The 14,582-nt window shown below is 49.9% G+C and overlaps 1 protein-coding gene across 5 annotated transcripts in view; it reads right to left on the bottom strand.

Moving 5' to 3' along the window:
• RYR3 (ryanodine receptor 3) overlaps nucleotides 1–14,582 on the bottom strand; it is a 1,864,151-nt gene that overhangs the window by 1,238,843 nt on the left and 610,726 nt on the right. For all 5 annotated transcript variants that reach the window (XM_086937034.1, XM_086937032.1, XM_086937031.1 and 2 more), the window contains one exon: nucleotides 3,390–3,508. In XM_086937034.1, the coding sequence (XP_086793160.1) occupies nucleotides 3,390–3,508 (119 nt within the window). The remainder of the gene's footprint in view (nucleotides 1–3,389; nucleotides 3,509–14,582) is intronic.

Below are 14,582 nucleotides of genomic sequence, written 5' to 3'. Positions count from 1 at the left end.
ACAGCTCCGAAACTGCACTTATTGCAGCTACTGACGACATTTGAATCATTCTAGACCAAGGATGAAAAGCAGCCATCTTCCTGCTCGACCTCCCCACGGCCTTCAACACTGTCTCCCATAACACCCTCGTCAGAAGACTCCATGAGATTGGCAAACAAGGATCTGCTGTCAAATGGATCTGTTGCTTAATACCAGGAAGAACACAAAGGGTCAGGCTGTCAACCTTCCCATTAGAGACCAAGAAATTGATATGAGGAGTCCCACAGGGTTTGTCCCTCAGCTCCACCCTTTTCAAAATATACATGATACATCATCCAGCAACACGATATAACTGTCATCTCCTGGGCTGATGACACCCAATTCATCCTCTCCCTGACAGACAAGACAACAACCACCAGAACCAACTTCACCAACTGCATGACCATGGTAGAAGACTTGAATGGATGTGAATGAACTGTCTGTAGCTCAACTCCAAGAAGACGGAGGGACTGGTCTTTGGCAACAAGACCTCCCCATTGGACTCCACCTGGTGGCTACCAGAGCTAGGACCAACACCAACAGACCACACAAGAAATCTAGGGATAATCATAGATGGAAAGCTCAACTTGATGGCTCAGATCAACGTGTTGTGCACATTCTGCTTCCACATCCTGTGCATGCTATGATAGATCTTAGAATGGTTGCCTCAGAACACCAGCAGACTGTCATGCAAGCACTCATTACCAGTAGGATGGACTGCGGCAACACTCTCTATGCCAGAATCTCTGAACAACTCCTACACAGACTCCAGCCCATGCAGAACACTTTTGCAATACTCATACTCTGCCTCCCGCTCCACATCCACATTACACCCCATCTCAAGAAGCTTCACTGGCTCCCCATTCACAAGTGCAGCCAATTCAAACTTCTCACGCATACATGCAAAGCCCTACACAACAAAGGGCCAGAATACCTGAACATCCGCATACACTTTCACCAACCCATCAGACACCTAAGCTCTGCGTCACTCTTACTTGCTCACAGTCCCTGCATCAACCAAAAGAAAACTGGAGGTCGCTCATTTGCCTACATCGTACCCAAGGCTTGAAATAACCTCCCTCGACACATAGGAGCCTCATCACTTGTGTAGTTCTGCAAGAAACCGCAGACCTGGTTCTACAAATAAGCAGCTTGGGGATCACACAATTACACACATGTCTAAGCACCCGGATACCCTCTCAGGTGATAAATGTACTATACAAATCAACATTTGTGATTATCAAAATTATCAATATCAACATTTTACCACCAAGATGTCTCTTCAGGTGCTTGTTGTGCTTTACAAATGCCAAGTTAATTCATTTATTCAAAATAACATAACATAGCTTACGAGCTGCAAAGTGGTGCACTGAAACCTAATCTCCACTTTTTTTAAGCCCCTCTCACACCTTTCGGCACTGTTCTTACAAATTTGTATTAACACAAGCTTTGAAAAGAAAGAACCTCAATTGTACCTTACAGGACACACCTTTGCGACCTCCATCCTTTAGGTCATTTGAGCCCCATGCAGCATCGGGAGCTCTTTAAAAGACCCATAGATCACCTCCCATCTCATGGCCGGAGCTAGCATGAGTACTGAGGATTGGCGGAATCTCTTAAGTGTGTAATAAAAAGCAAAGACATTGTACTCCTATTAGTCATAAGGATGACTATTTCCTTTCTCCTTTGGCCCATTGTTGTTAATTACTTTGGCTAGCTTTGGAAAATATAGGAATAGTTACATGTAGTTAGCCCAAGACACTTCACAGAGGAGCTCATCTATGTATTCCTTTAATTAATCTCTTAGATGTTGAGGGCTTCTGCTGACACACATTAATCTTTTCTACGGATATTGAGTGTGCTACTCTTCATTTAAGGAGTTACCTGACCCTTGCAGAGAAGCATAAACTGTCCTGTAAGACAATCCAAGCTGACGCTGCATTGCATCAACAGTTTGTCCTGATGAAGATGGCTGTTGACGTAACATGATAAAAACTGGTCCACTACAGTTTATTGGTCAACCTTGGAAGCGCTCATCTCCAGCATTGTGTTTGCAAGGCACATTTAAGATTCACACGACTGAAACCATAATAGAACAAGGAAATGTAAACATGCTGAAGACTTTCTTAGGATAAGGCCAGAGCTCCGATAAAGCACAATAAGGCTAGCACATGGGATACCACCACAGGTAACATTACTGGCAGCAGGCTATCTTGTAAGCAGAAGGGACTCATTGATAAGTGAGATTGAGCACTTTTAATGGGAAGCTTTTCCATACTCCTTTTGTGTGGCGGGAATGCAGCACTAGTTTTTATTGTCCATGATGGTCAAGCTTCTGGCCTATGGCCTTCCAAGAATAATATTAAAATAAACAAATAGCATGGAAACAGATTGGGTGTTGATTGAATCAAGGTGGATGAGCAAAGAACTTGGCGTTAAATTAAAATGTCTGTAATTGGAGGTGAAAATAACTGTATTTCAATCTAATTAGACCATTCCATTTCTTGAGGTTGTACACCAGGTTTAGGCCAGGTACCTTCTCCTGTACAACTTTTATGTGTACAGAAGGGAATAAAAGCAATACTTCTGATAAATTCTCATTTTGTGGGGCAAAAGAGTAGCTATTGAGCACTTTCTATTTCTTTGACTCTTGTACTGGTCTACAAGTAGCCTGCTCTGAAGGCAGCATGGGTTAGATCCCAGAGAACTGTAATGACAACATGCCGACTGTCTGCAAATGAGACAATAGTGAGGTCATCCTGAAAGTTTAGAGACAAAGTGTGGTGGAAACCTGTCAAAGTGTCAGTGTGACACTTAGCAGGTTAATCCTATGTATACATAGGATTGAGATGTGCCACCAATGAGTAACAGTGGCCATGTTACAAGGCAAATTCGTGGTGGGTGGTTTCTACAAAGATATTAATATCTTGCTGCTGCTGATGCAATCGTAGTTAAAAATATAGACAGACAGACAGATAGTTAGATAGATAGATAGATAGATAGATAGATAGATAGATAGATAGATAGATAGATAGATACATAGATAGATAGATAGATAGATAGATAGATAGATAGATAGATAGATAGATAGATAGATAGATAGATAGATAGATAGATAGATAGATAGATAGATAGATAGATAGATAGATAGATAGATAGATAGATAGATAGATAGATAGATAGATAGATAGATAGATCGATCGACAGGCATACAGATAGATAGATAGATCGACAGGCAGACAGATAGTAGATAGATTCTAAAAGAGTGAGACCTATAGGGTGGTAAAAGACAAATGAAGCGCTTTCAAGAGATGCACACACATTTAGGTAACGGCATAAAAAGGAGTGAGGGTTTCCAATTCAAACTGTACCTTGTGGTTACGTCCATGCTTATCCAGAAGCGAAATCACAGACCTGATGTGTCCCTCCCCAATCAGATTCAAAGCTTCAGGGCTTTCGATCAGGATGCAGTGAAGGACCTCTAGGATACCTAAAGAGAAGGAACAGAACGTGTGCATTACCGCGTGCACCCTAGTGCCTCTCCACACGAATTCTGTTATTCGTGTTACCATCCAGCCCCTCTTGACCCACTCAGATCCACCCTTCATTTCGTCCATCTAAGTTGTCTCCCTTTCAACTGATGCAGCTCACAACTCTTCCCTGAAGAACTGCTTCCACATATATGTGTATTTGTTCATGGATTTATTTTGGTGAAGGACACTGATCCCTTACAACAGGTGCTGGCAATATTATTTTAGATTGGACATCTCAGGAATTCGTGATAAAGTGCACCTCGCACTGCCCCTTCCAATGCACGCCAATGTTTCTCGAACGAAAAGGAAAGGCCATCTCGGATCCCATGCCCACATCAGCCTTGACCGCTACTGATACTGCTTACAGGCTCCCAGAGATGCCACTCATGAGTGAGGGAGCCTGTGACTTGTACAGTGTTCAAATGCCACACCAAATGAATTGTAAGAGTTACTGCTGCCTTTCGTACCAGAGGAGGAAGACGTAACGATGACAGATTGGTTTTCAAATGGATCTCTGAATCTGAGATGTGGCAGGTGATGATAGAGACGTGCTGAGAGTTTATGCCATAAAAATGCCCAATATCCGCAATAGAATTTTACAAAGAAAAAACACGAACACTGACATGGCCAACTCGATTCAAATAATGTAGGTCATGCTGGCATGTAAAAGTTATTTTCAGATGCCACAAAACAATTGGAAGAAGCGATGTTAGGGGGACAGAGCTATTTGTCAACACGTTCCACACTATTCGTTTTCTGATAAACCACATACTTGGTGAAGTACCTAGTACAAGCAATTTGCCCATCTCAGAGATAACGAGTCTGATCGAAACACTTTTCCATGTTCACACAGATTCGGAACCAATCATTGCTTATCATAGTATCTGCACCCAGTATCTTCTTGATTACAGTTTCATTTCCTCCCAGAAACCTGGTTAAAACACTTTTTGATGAAAGGGCTTACCAGTTCCCAGATGTCACCACCTAAAGCTGAACTCGACGTGGGAACTCTGGCAGGGATTTCTAAATTCAGACCCGTTTGAAAAAGTACTTCCTCCCTTAAGTCCAGGATATTCAGGAATCTGCCAATAAATAGATTCCTTGGGCTGGCTGACTTTCGAAATTAAATTTGGTAGTAGTGTACCTTTAAACTGGGCCCAGACTTTCCACCTGTCTGTCAAGTTTGGATAAGAAATGGTTTTGTGGTGCCACTACACTGTAATCACATTGGCTTCACCCTGAGATTCAGTAGAATCTGCTATGAAGAAAACAATATTCAAGCACATAGACACCCTATTGGCGCCCCCGAACCTGGAAGAAGACTAATGGAAAACACATGGAAGATGAGTAGCTTGACTGCTGGGGAGGAGATGAGCTCCACTGAGACCAGAGGCGAAAATAACGCAAGTTTAAGAGTCATATCAACCTTCCACTCAGAGGATCTGGACTTAACGTTGGACCAAATTTGCCACATATATCACGAGAAGAATGAGAACATATAAGAGACACTTACGGGCTATGCTCTTCTGGGTAACCTGTACTCGTTCCTCAACCTGCCCACCCTATAGCCACCCACAAGTCATTACTAAGCGGCTGGGTGCATAACCCAGTGATGGACAGAAACTGTGCCCTTAACAAGATTGAAGAAATCACCCTTCCTTGACTTTGGGTGTACCTAACTTAGCCATTTCTAAGTTAGGGATGCATTTTAGGGTTACTCACTTTTCACCTTACATCCCCTAAAGTATATTCAATGTGCAACAGTGAGTCATGCTGAACTTGTATCCAATGGAACCATCATGCTATGTCTTATGATATTGTGGCTTGAAGGTCCAATTAACCATTGTTGCTGGTGGATGCTTTTGGTCTAGTGGGTGTCTCTAGGCATTGTGCGCCACTGCTACCAGAAAATCAGGGCCGCCACTGGTAGTTTTTGTGATACAGAACCATTATGGTTTAGACTCTCTTTCTTGCTAACTGTGAGGCCCCATCCAACTTCCAGGGACCTTCTTTGGCATTGTGGAGTTTTTGGGGGAACAGATGGAGCCAGAACTGATCCCCTTGACAGTGTCTGGTAGCTGATGGCAGCACACCAATATATTGGACGCTCCAGGGTCTAGAGACGCTGGCCAGTTTCCTAGCCCCAACCAGTAACTCCTTTCTTACTGTTTCGATTGGTAACCTTATTCTTATGTTGCTGAGTGGGTTTTTGGGTTTCACATGGGCTATCTCAGGTCCACTGAATGACCTTCCTCAAACTTAGGGTTCCAGATAGACAAAGGGCAGACAGATGACAGCCATGACATTATCTTTCATTGACTAGAGGGTGGCAACCATGGTTTGTTGACAGCCCAAACAGACCAGAGAGAATCTGAGATTTTCAGACTCTTCGCAGTATCCCTCCATATTCTAGCACTTGATCATAGCCTGCCATCCTAAAGTAATTATGTTGCTAAGCATGACAATTTCATTTGGGTTCTCCTCTTGGCTCTAAAAGCACTACGGACGTCTGTTTTCTTTTTAGAATATATCAACTGTAATTGATCCATATGTGTAGCTTTGACTAGAGAGTGACTTTAGATGTATTACTTTCTGGAATACTATGTCTTAGCTCCAGCACCTACAATAAACCTTCATTGCTTGACAAATATGTTTTTGGAGAACCAAGACCCAAACAGGATTAACTCCATCTGAAGAGCAGTACAATGACATCCAAGATCCTGTGAAAACAGGAGTAAATGGCCTGTAACCACTACCTGTCAGGATCTGGAGATTAAATCCTAAAAGTCAATGCTTTCACATTTTAAAAACAACAATGCAGCCCTGCAAATAAGGTAATACTAAATGAGAACTAGAGATCTAGTTTTGGCTGTGGTTCAGTTTGGCTACCCCTTGCTGGACTTGCTGGGTTGTAGCCTTCATATCTTGGAAAGACATGCTACTTTCCCTCCAAAAGAAGGCCATTGTGTTCTACACTGTGATGTCATCACTTGCATGTACTGTAAGGTAATGGATAAGTGCCTCCATTGCATAGCTTTTAAAACCCTTTTATAAAGTACACATTCAGAAAATATAGTTTCCACGCAGGACTCCGTGCCAGCAGTATGGCCGGAATGGAGTGAGCAGGACTCCGTGCTAGCAGTAAGGCAGGAATGGAGTGAGCAGGACTCCGTGCCAGCAGTATGGCGGGAATGGAGTGAGCAGGACTCCGTGCCAGCAGTAAGGCGGGAATGGAGTGAGCAGGACTCCATGCTAGCAGTAAGGCGGGAATAGAGTGAGCAGGACTCCATGCCAGCAGTATGGCGGGAATGGAGTGAGCAGGACTCCGTGCCAGCAGTAAGGCAGGAATGGAGTGAGCAGGACTCCGTGCTAGCAGTAAGGCGGGAATGGAGTGAGCAGGACTCCATGCCAGCAGTATGGCGGGAATGGAGTGAGCAGGACTCCGTGCCATCAGTAAGGCAGGAATGGAGTGAGCAGGACTCCGTGCCAGCAGTATGGCGGGAATGGAGTGAGCAGGACTCCGTGCCAGCAGTAAGGCGGGAATGGAGTGAGCAGGACTCCATGCCAGCAGTATGGCAGGAATGGGGGAGCAGGACTCCATGCCAGCAGTATGGCGGGAACGGAGTGAGCAGGACTCCGAGCTAGCAGTAAGGCAGGAATGGAGTGAGCAGGACTCTGTGCCAGCAGTAAGGCAGGAATGGAGTGAGCAGGACTCCGTGCCAGCAGTAAGGCGGGAATGGAGTGAGCAGGACTCCGTGCCAGCAGTAAGGCAGGAATGGAGTGAGCAGGACTCCGTGCCAGCAGTAAGGCAGGAATGGAGTGAGCAGGATTCCATGCTAGCAGTAAGGCAGGACTCCGTGCTAGCAGTAAGGCAGGAATGGATTGAGCAGGACTCCGTGCCAGCAGTAAGGCAGGAATGGAGTGAGCAGGACTCCGTGCCAGCAGTAAGGCAGGAATGGAGTGAGCAGGACTCCGTGCCAGCAGTATGGCGGGAATGGATTGAGCAGGACTCCGTGCCAGCAGTAAGGCGGGAATGGAGTGAGCAGGACTCCATGCCAGCAGTATGGCGGGAATGGAGTGAGCAGGACTCCGTGCCAGCAGTAAGGCAGGAATGGAGTGAGCAGGACTCCGTACCAGCAGGATGGCTGGAATGGAGTGAGCAGGACTCCGTGCCAGCAGTAAGGCGGGAACGGAGTGAGCAGGACTCCGAGCTAGCAGTAAGGCAGGAATGGAGTGAGCAGGACTCTGTGCCAGCAGTAAGGCAGGAATGGAGTGAGAAGGACTCCGTGCCAGCAGTAAGGCGGGAATGGAGTGAGCAGGACTCCGTGCTAGCAGTATGGCAGGAATGGAGTGAGCAGGACTCCTTGCCAGCAGTATGGCAGGAATGGAGTGAGTAGGACTCCGTGCCAGCAGTAAGGCAGGAATGGAGTGAGCAGGACTCCGTGCCAGCAGTAAGGCAGGGATGAAGTGAGCAGGACTCCTTGCCAGCAGTATGGCAGGAATGGAGTGAGCAGGACTCCATGCTAGCAGTAAGGCAGGACTCCGTGCTAGCAGTAAGGCAGGAATGGATTGAGCAGGACTCCGTGCCAGCAGTAAGGCAGGAATGGAGTGAGCAGGACTCCGTGCCAGCAATATGGCAGGAATGGAGTGAGCAGGACTCCGTGCCAGCAGAAAGGCAGGAATGGAGTGAGCAGGACTCCTTGCCAGCAGTATGGCAGGAATAGAGTGAGCAGGACTCCGTGCTAGCAGTAAGGCAGGAATGGAGTGAGCAGGACTCCGTGCTAGCAGTAAGGCAGGAATGGAGTGAGCAGAACTCCGTGCCAGCAGTAAGGCAGGAACGGAGTGAGCAGGACTCCGTGCTAGCAGTAAGGCAGGAATGGATTGAGCAGGACTCCGTGCCAGCAGTAAGGCAGGAATGGAGTGAGCAGGACTCCGTGCCAGCAGTAAGGCAGGAATGGATTGAGCAGGACTCTATGCTAGCAGTAAGGCAGGACTCCGTGCTAGCAGTAAGGCAGGAATGGATTGAGCAGGACTCCGTGCCAGCAGTAAGGCAGGAATGGATTGAGCAGGACTCCGTGCTAGTAGTAAGGCAGGAATGGAGTGAGCAGGACTCCGTGCTAGCAGTAAGGCAGGAATGGATTGAGCAGGACTCCGTGCCAGCAGTAAGGCAGGAATGGAGTGAGCAGGACTCCGTGCCAGCAGCATGGCGGGAATGGAGTGAGCAGGACTCCGTGCTAGCAGTAAGGCAGGAATGGAGTGAGCAGGACTCCGTGCCAGCAGTAAGGCAGGAATGGATTGAGCAGGACTCCATGCTAGCAGTAAGGCAGAACTCCGTGCTAGCAGTAAGGCAGGAATGGATTGAGCAGGACTCCGTGCCAGCAGTAAGGCAGGAATGGATTGAGCAGGACTCCGTGCTAGTAGTAAGGCAGGAATGGAGTGAGCAGGACTCCGTGCTAGCAGTAAGGCAGGAATGGATTGAGCAGGACTCCGTGCCAGCAGTAAGGCAGGAATGGAGTGAGCAGGACTCCGTGCCAGCAGCATGGCGGGAATGGAGTGAGCAGGACTCCGTGCTAGCAGTAAGGCAGGAATGGAGTGAGCAGGACTCCGTGCTAGCAGTAAGGCAGGAATGGAGTGAGCAGGACTCCATGCCAGCAGTATGGCAGGAATGGGGGAGCAGGACTCCGAGCTAGCAGTAAGGCAGGAACGGAGTGAGCAGGACTCCGTGCCAGCAGTATGGCAGGAATGGAGTGAGCAGGACTCCGTGCCAGCAGTATGGCAGGAATGTAGTGAGCAGGACTCCGTGCCAGCAGTAAGGCAGGAATGGAGTGAGCAGGACTCCATGCCAGCAGTATGGCGGGAATAGAGTGAGCAGGACTCTGTGCCAGCAGTAAGGCAGGAATGGAGTGAGCAGGACTCCGTGCTAGCAGTAAGGCAGGAATGGAGTGAGCAGGACTCCGTGCCAGCAGTATGGCAGGAATGGAGTGAGCAGGACTCCGTGCCAGCAGGAAGGCAGGAATGGAGTGAGCAGGACTCCGTGCCAGCAGTATGGCGGGAATGGAGTGAGCAGGACTCCGTGCCAGCAGTAAGGCAGGAATGGAGTGAGCAGGACTCCGTGCCAGCAGTACGGCGGGAATGGAGTGAGCAGGACTCCGTGCTAGCAGTAAGGCAGGAATGGAGTGAGCAGGACTCGGTGCTAGCAGTAAGGCGGGAATGGAGTGAGCAGGACTCCATGCCAGCAGTATGGCGGGAATGGAGTGAGCAGGACTCCGTGCCAGCAGTATGGCGGGAATGGAGTGAGCAGGACTCAGTGCCAGCAGTAAGGCGGGAATGGGAGAGCAGGACTCCATGCCAGCAGTATGACGGGAATGGAGTGAGCAGGACTCCGTGCTAGCAGTAAGGCAGGAATGGAGTGAGCAGGACTCCGTGCTAGCAGTAAGGCAGGAATGGAGTGAGCAGGACTCCGTGCCAGCAGTATGGCGGGAATGGAGTGAGCAGGACACCGTGCCAGCAGTAAGGCGGGAATGGAGTGAGCAGGACTCCGTGCCAGCAGTAAGGCAGGAATGGGGTGAGCAGGACTCCGTGCCAGCAGTAAGGCAGGAATGGAGTGAGCAGGACTCCGTGCCAGCAGTATGGCAGGAATGGAGTGAGCAGGACTCCGTGACAGCAGTAAGGCAGGAATGGGGGAGCGGGATTCCATGCTAGCTGTAAGGCGGGAATGGAGTGAGCAGGACTCCGTGCCAGCAGTATGGCGGGAATGGAGTGAGCAGGACTCCGTGCCAGCAGTACTCCATGCCAGCAGTATGGCGGGAATGGAGTGAGCAGGACTCAGTGCCAGCAGTAAGGCGGGAATGGAGTGAGCAGGACTCCGTGCCAGCAGTATGGCGGGAATGCAGTGAGCAGGACTCCGTGCTAGCAGTAAGGCAGGAATGGAGTGAGCAGGACTCCGTGCTAGCAGGACTCCGTGCTAGCAGTAAGGCAGGAATGGAGTGAGCAGGACTCCGTGCCAGCAGTAAGGCAGGAATGGATTGAGCAGGACTCCGTGCTAGTAGTAAGGCAGGAATGGAGTGAGCAGGACTCCGTGCTAGCAGTAAGGCAGGAATGGATTGAGCAGGACTCCGTGCCAGCAGTAAGGCAGGAATGGAGTGAGCAGGACTCCGTGCCAGCAGCATGGCGGGAATGGAGTGAGCAGGACTCCGTGCTAGCAGTAAGGCAGGAATGGAGTGAGCAGGACTCCGTGCTAGCAGTAAGGCAGGAATGGAGTGAGCAGGACTCCATGCCAGCAGTATGGCAGGAATGGGGGAGCAGGACTCCGAGCTAGCAGTAAGGCAGGAACGGAGTGAGCAGGACTCCGTGCCAGCAGTATGGCGGGAATGTAGTGAGCAGGACTCCGTGCCAGCAGTAAGGCAGGAATGGAGTGAGCAGGACTCCATGCCAGCAGTATGGCGGGAATAGAGTGAGCAGGACTCTGTGCCAGCAGTAAGGCAGGAATGGAGTGAGCAGGACTCCGTGCTAGCAGTAAGGCAGGAATGGAGTGAGCAGGACTCCGTGCCAGCAGTATGGCAGGAATGGAGTGAGCAGGACTCCGTGCCAGCAGGAAGGCAGGAATGGAGTGAGCAGGACTCCGTGCCAGCAGTATGGCGGGAATGGAGTGAGCAGGACTCCGTGCCAGCAGTAAGGCAGGAATGGAGTGAGCAGGACTCCGTGCCAGCAGTACGGCGGGAATGGAGTGAGCAGGACTCCGTGCTAGCAGTAAGGCAGGAATGGAGTGAGCAGGACTCGGTGCTAGCAGTAAGGCGGGAATGGAGTGAGCAGGACTCCATGCCAGCAGTATGGCGGGAATGGAGTGAGCAGGACTCCGTGCCAGCAGTATGGCGGGAATGGAGTGAGCAGGACTCAGTGCCAGCAGTAAGGCGGGAATGGGAGAGCAGGACTCCATGCCAGCAGTATGACGGGAATGGAGTGAGCAGGACTCCGTGCTAGCAGTAAGGCAGGAATGGAGTGAGCAGGACTCCGTGCTAGCAGTAAGGCAGGAATGGAGTGAGCAGGACTCCGTGCCAGCAGTATGGCGGGAATGGAGTGAGCAGGACACCGTGCCAGCAGTAAGGCGGGAATGGAGTGAGCAGGACTCCGTGCCAGCAGTAAGGCAGGAATGGGGTGAGCAGGACTCCGTGCCAGCAGTAAGGCAGGAATGGAGTGAGCAGGACTCCGTGCCAGCAGTATGGCAGGAATGGAGTGAGCAGGACTCCGTGACAGCAGTAAGGCAGGAATGGGGGAGCGGGATTCCATGCTAGCTGTAAGGCGGGAATGGAGTGAGCAGGACTCCGTGCCAGCAGTATGGCGGGAATGGAGTGAGCAGGACTCCGTGCCAGCAGTACTCCATGCCAGCAGTATGGCGGGAATGGAGTGAGCAGGACTCAGTGCCAGCAGTAAGGCGGGAATGGAGTGAGCAGGACTCCGTGCCAGCAGTATGGCGGGAATGCAGTGAGCAGGACTCCGTGCTAGCAGTAAGGCAGGAATGGAGTGAGCAGGACTCCGTGCTAGCAGGACTCCGTGCTAGCAGTAAGGCAGGAATGGAGTGAGCAGGACTCCGTGCTAGCAGTAAGGCAGGAATGGGGGAGCAGGATTCCATGCTAGCCATAAGGCGGGAATGGGGGAGCAGGACTCTGAGCTAGCAGTAAGACAGAAATGGGGGGAAGACAGGCTTTTTATTCCACCAGGAATTTCCCAGTGGGCTTGAACCCTTGGAGGCCGGTTTTGAAAGACCAGGATCCCTGCCGGTGACTCTGACACTTGCCTCAGCTCAACGGAGAGAGGTGTGGTGCAGCGGCCAGGGCAGCTGACTTCGGAGCACAGGGTTCACGGTTCGATCCCCGGCTCCGGCGGCAGATCAGCTCAGCACCATGTGACTCTGGGCAATAGCTCAGAAAATTTCCACTACGGCACCCAGCGCCTTGAGACCCATAACGGTGAGTAGTTCGTGCTTTACAAATACAGATTTACATTACAAAGTTGATGGCTGCAGGCAGTGGGAGGTTTAAGGAGGGAGGAAGAAGGTAGAGAGAAAGCGGTCACAGGGAGGGGAGAGAGAATGGATGAATGAATGGAAAGAGAATGACTGCATGAGGTGACAAGGGGAGAGGGAAAGGTTTGACCATTTTGCCAGGGCTGCTTATGGTTCCCCAGTTCAGCCCTAGACAGGAAGAAATGATCAGATATGATCAGAACCTGCCATCTACAATGAGAACAGAGCCCAGAGGAACCAAAGCTCAGAATGTGCCACTCCCTTTTATTACCAAACTCAGCCAAAGGCAGTTTTCGAGTGCAGGAATGGACCCAGCTTCAAGAAAATATAATTTTTATCTCTATTAACAGAGCCTGTTAAAACCCAATAGCCACGTAAGGAAGGAAGTTGTCTGCCTTTAAGTGACAGCTATTGATGTGTATATGTGTGACTGTTGCTAAAAAAAGGCTGTCCTCCAGTGAAATTCATGTCCACTCCCAGGGCTGGACTGGAATCCAAAATCAAACCTGCCCAAACATTTCAAAGCAGCCCTACACTGTAAGAGGCAGCATCTATAATAAGATCATGAGTTGGAAGAGGTCTCTTTCTCTCACCTGGTCTTGTGAAATCACTTACACAGGTGGAAGGGATGGCGGGCATCAGGAGTGGTTTCATTCTCTCACCTGGTCTCATGAACCCATTTACACTGGTGGAGGGGTGGCGGGCATCGGAAGAGTTCTCATTCTCTCACCTGGTCTTGTGAACCCATTTACACAGGTGGAGGGGTGGCGGGCATCAGGAGTGGTTTCATTCTCTCACCTGGTCTTGTGAACTCACTTATACAGGTGGATGGGATGGCAGGCCTGGTCTCGTGAATTGACTTACACCGGTGGCAGGAATGGCTGGCATCAGGAGAGGTCTCATACTCTCCCCTGGATTCGTGACTCACTTACACAGATGGAAGGGATGGCAGGAGTCAGAGTGGTCTCATCCTCTCATCTGATCTCCTGAACTCATTTTCACAGGTGAGAGTGTGGCAGCCTGGCAGGCATTGAAAGAGGTCTTGTGAACTCACTTACACAGGTGGGTATCAGGAGAGGTCTCATTCTCTCGCCTTATCTCGTGCAGTCAATTACACATGTGGAAGGGAAGGCGGGCTTCTGGAGAGGTCTCATTCTCTCACCTGGTCTCCTGGACTCACTTACACAGGTGGAAAGCATGGCGGGCGTCACCTTGTCTTGTGAACTTATTTACACGGGTGGAAGGGATGGCGGGTGTCAGAAGGGGTCTCATTCTCTCACCTGAACTCACACAGAGAGTAGGGATGGCTTGGGTCATGAGAGATCTCATTCTCTTTCATGGTCTTGTGAACTCAGACAGGTAGAAGGGGCGGCGGGCATCGGAAGAGTTCTCATTATCTCACCTGGTCTGCCTGGTGACAGTTACAGAGGCACCAGGGAGGATGGAGGCATTAGAAGAGGTTGTGTTCTTTAGTCTGGCCTACGGGAACTTGGTTACAGAAGCGCTAGATACGGTGGGTGTTAGAAGAGGTCTCATTCTCTCACCTGAACTCACACAGAGAGTAGGGATGGCTTGGGTCATGAGAGGTCTCATTCTCTCTCATAGTCTTGTGAACTCAGACAGGTAGGAGGGATGGCGGGCATCAGGAGCGGTCTCATTCTCTCACCTGGTCTCATGAACCCATTTACACTGGTGGAGGGGTGGCGGGCATCGGAAGAGTTCTCATTCTCTCACCTGGTCTTGTGAACCCATTTACACAGGTGGAGGGGTGGCGGGCATCGGAAGAGTTCTCATTATTTCACCTGGTCTGCCTGGAGACAGTTACAGAGGCACCAGGGAGGATGGAGGCATTAGAAGAGGCTGTGTTCTTTAGTCTGGCCTACGTGAACTTGGTTACAGAAGCGCTAGATACGGTGGGTGTTAGAAGAGGTCTCATTCTCTTACCTGTCTTGTGTACTCACCTACAGAGGTGGCAAGGATGGTAGGCGTCAGAAGAGGTCCCATTCTCG

Source organism: Lissotriton vulgaris, chromosome 9 (genome assembly GCF_964263255.1).
Source record: "Lissotriton vulgaris chromosome 9, aLisVul1.2, whole genome shotgun sequence".
NCBI classification, from domain to species: domain Eukaryota; kingdom Metazoa; phylum Chordata; class Amphibia; order Caudata; family Salamandridae; genus Lissotriton; species Lissotriton vulgaris.
Note: the sequence above shows the minus strand (reverse complement) of the source record. Positions and strands in the feature narration are given on the sequence as shown.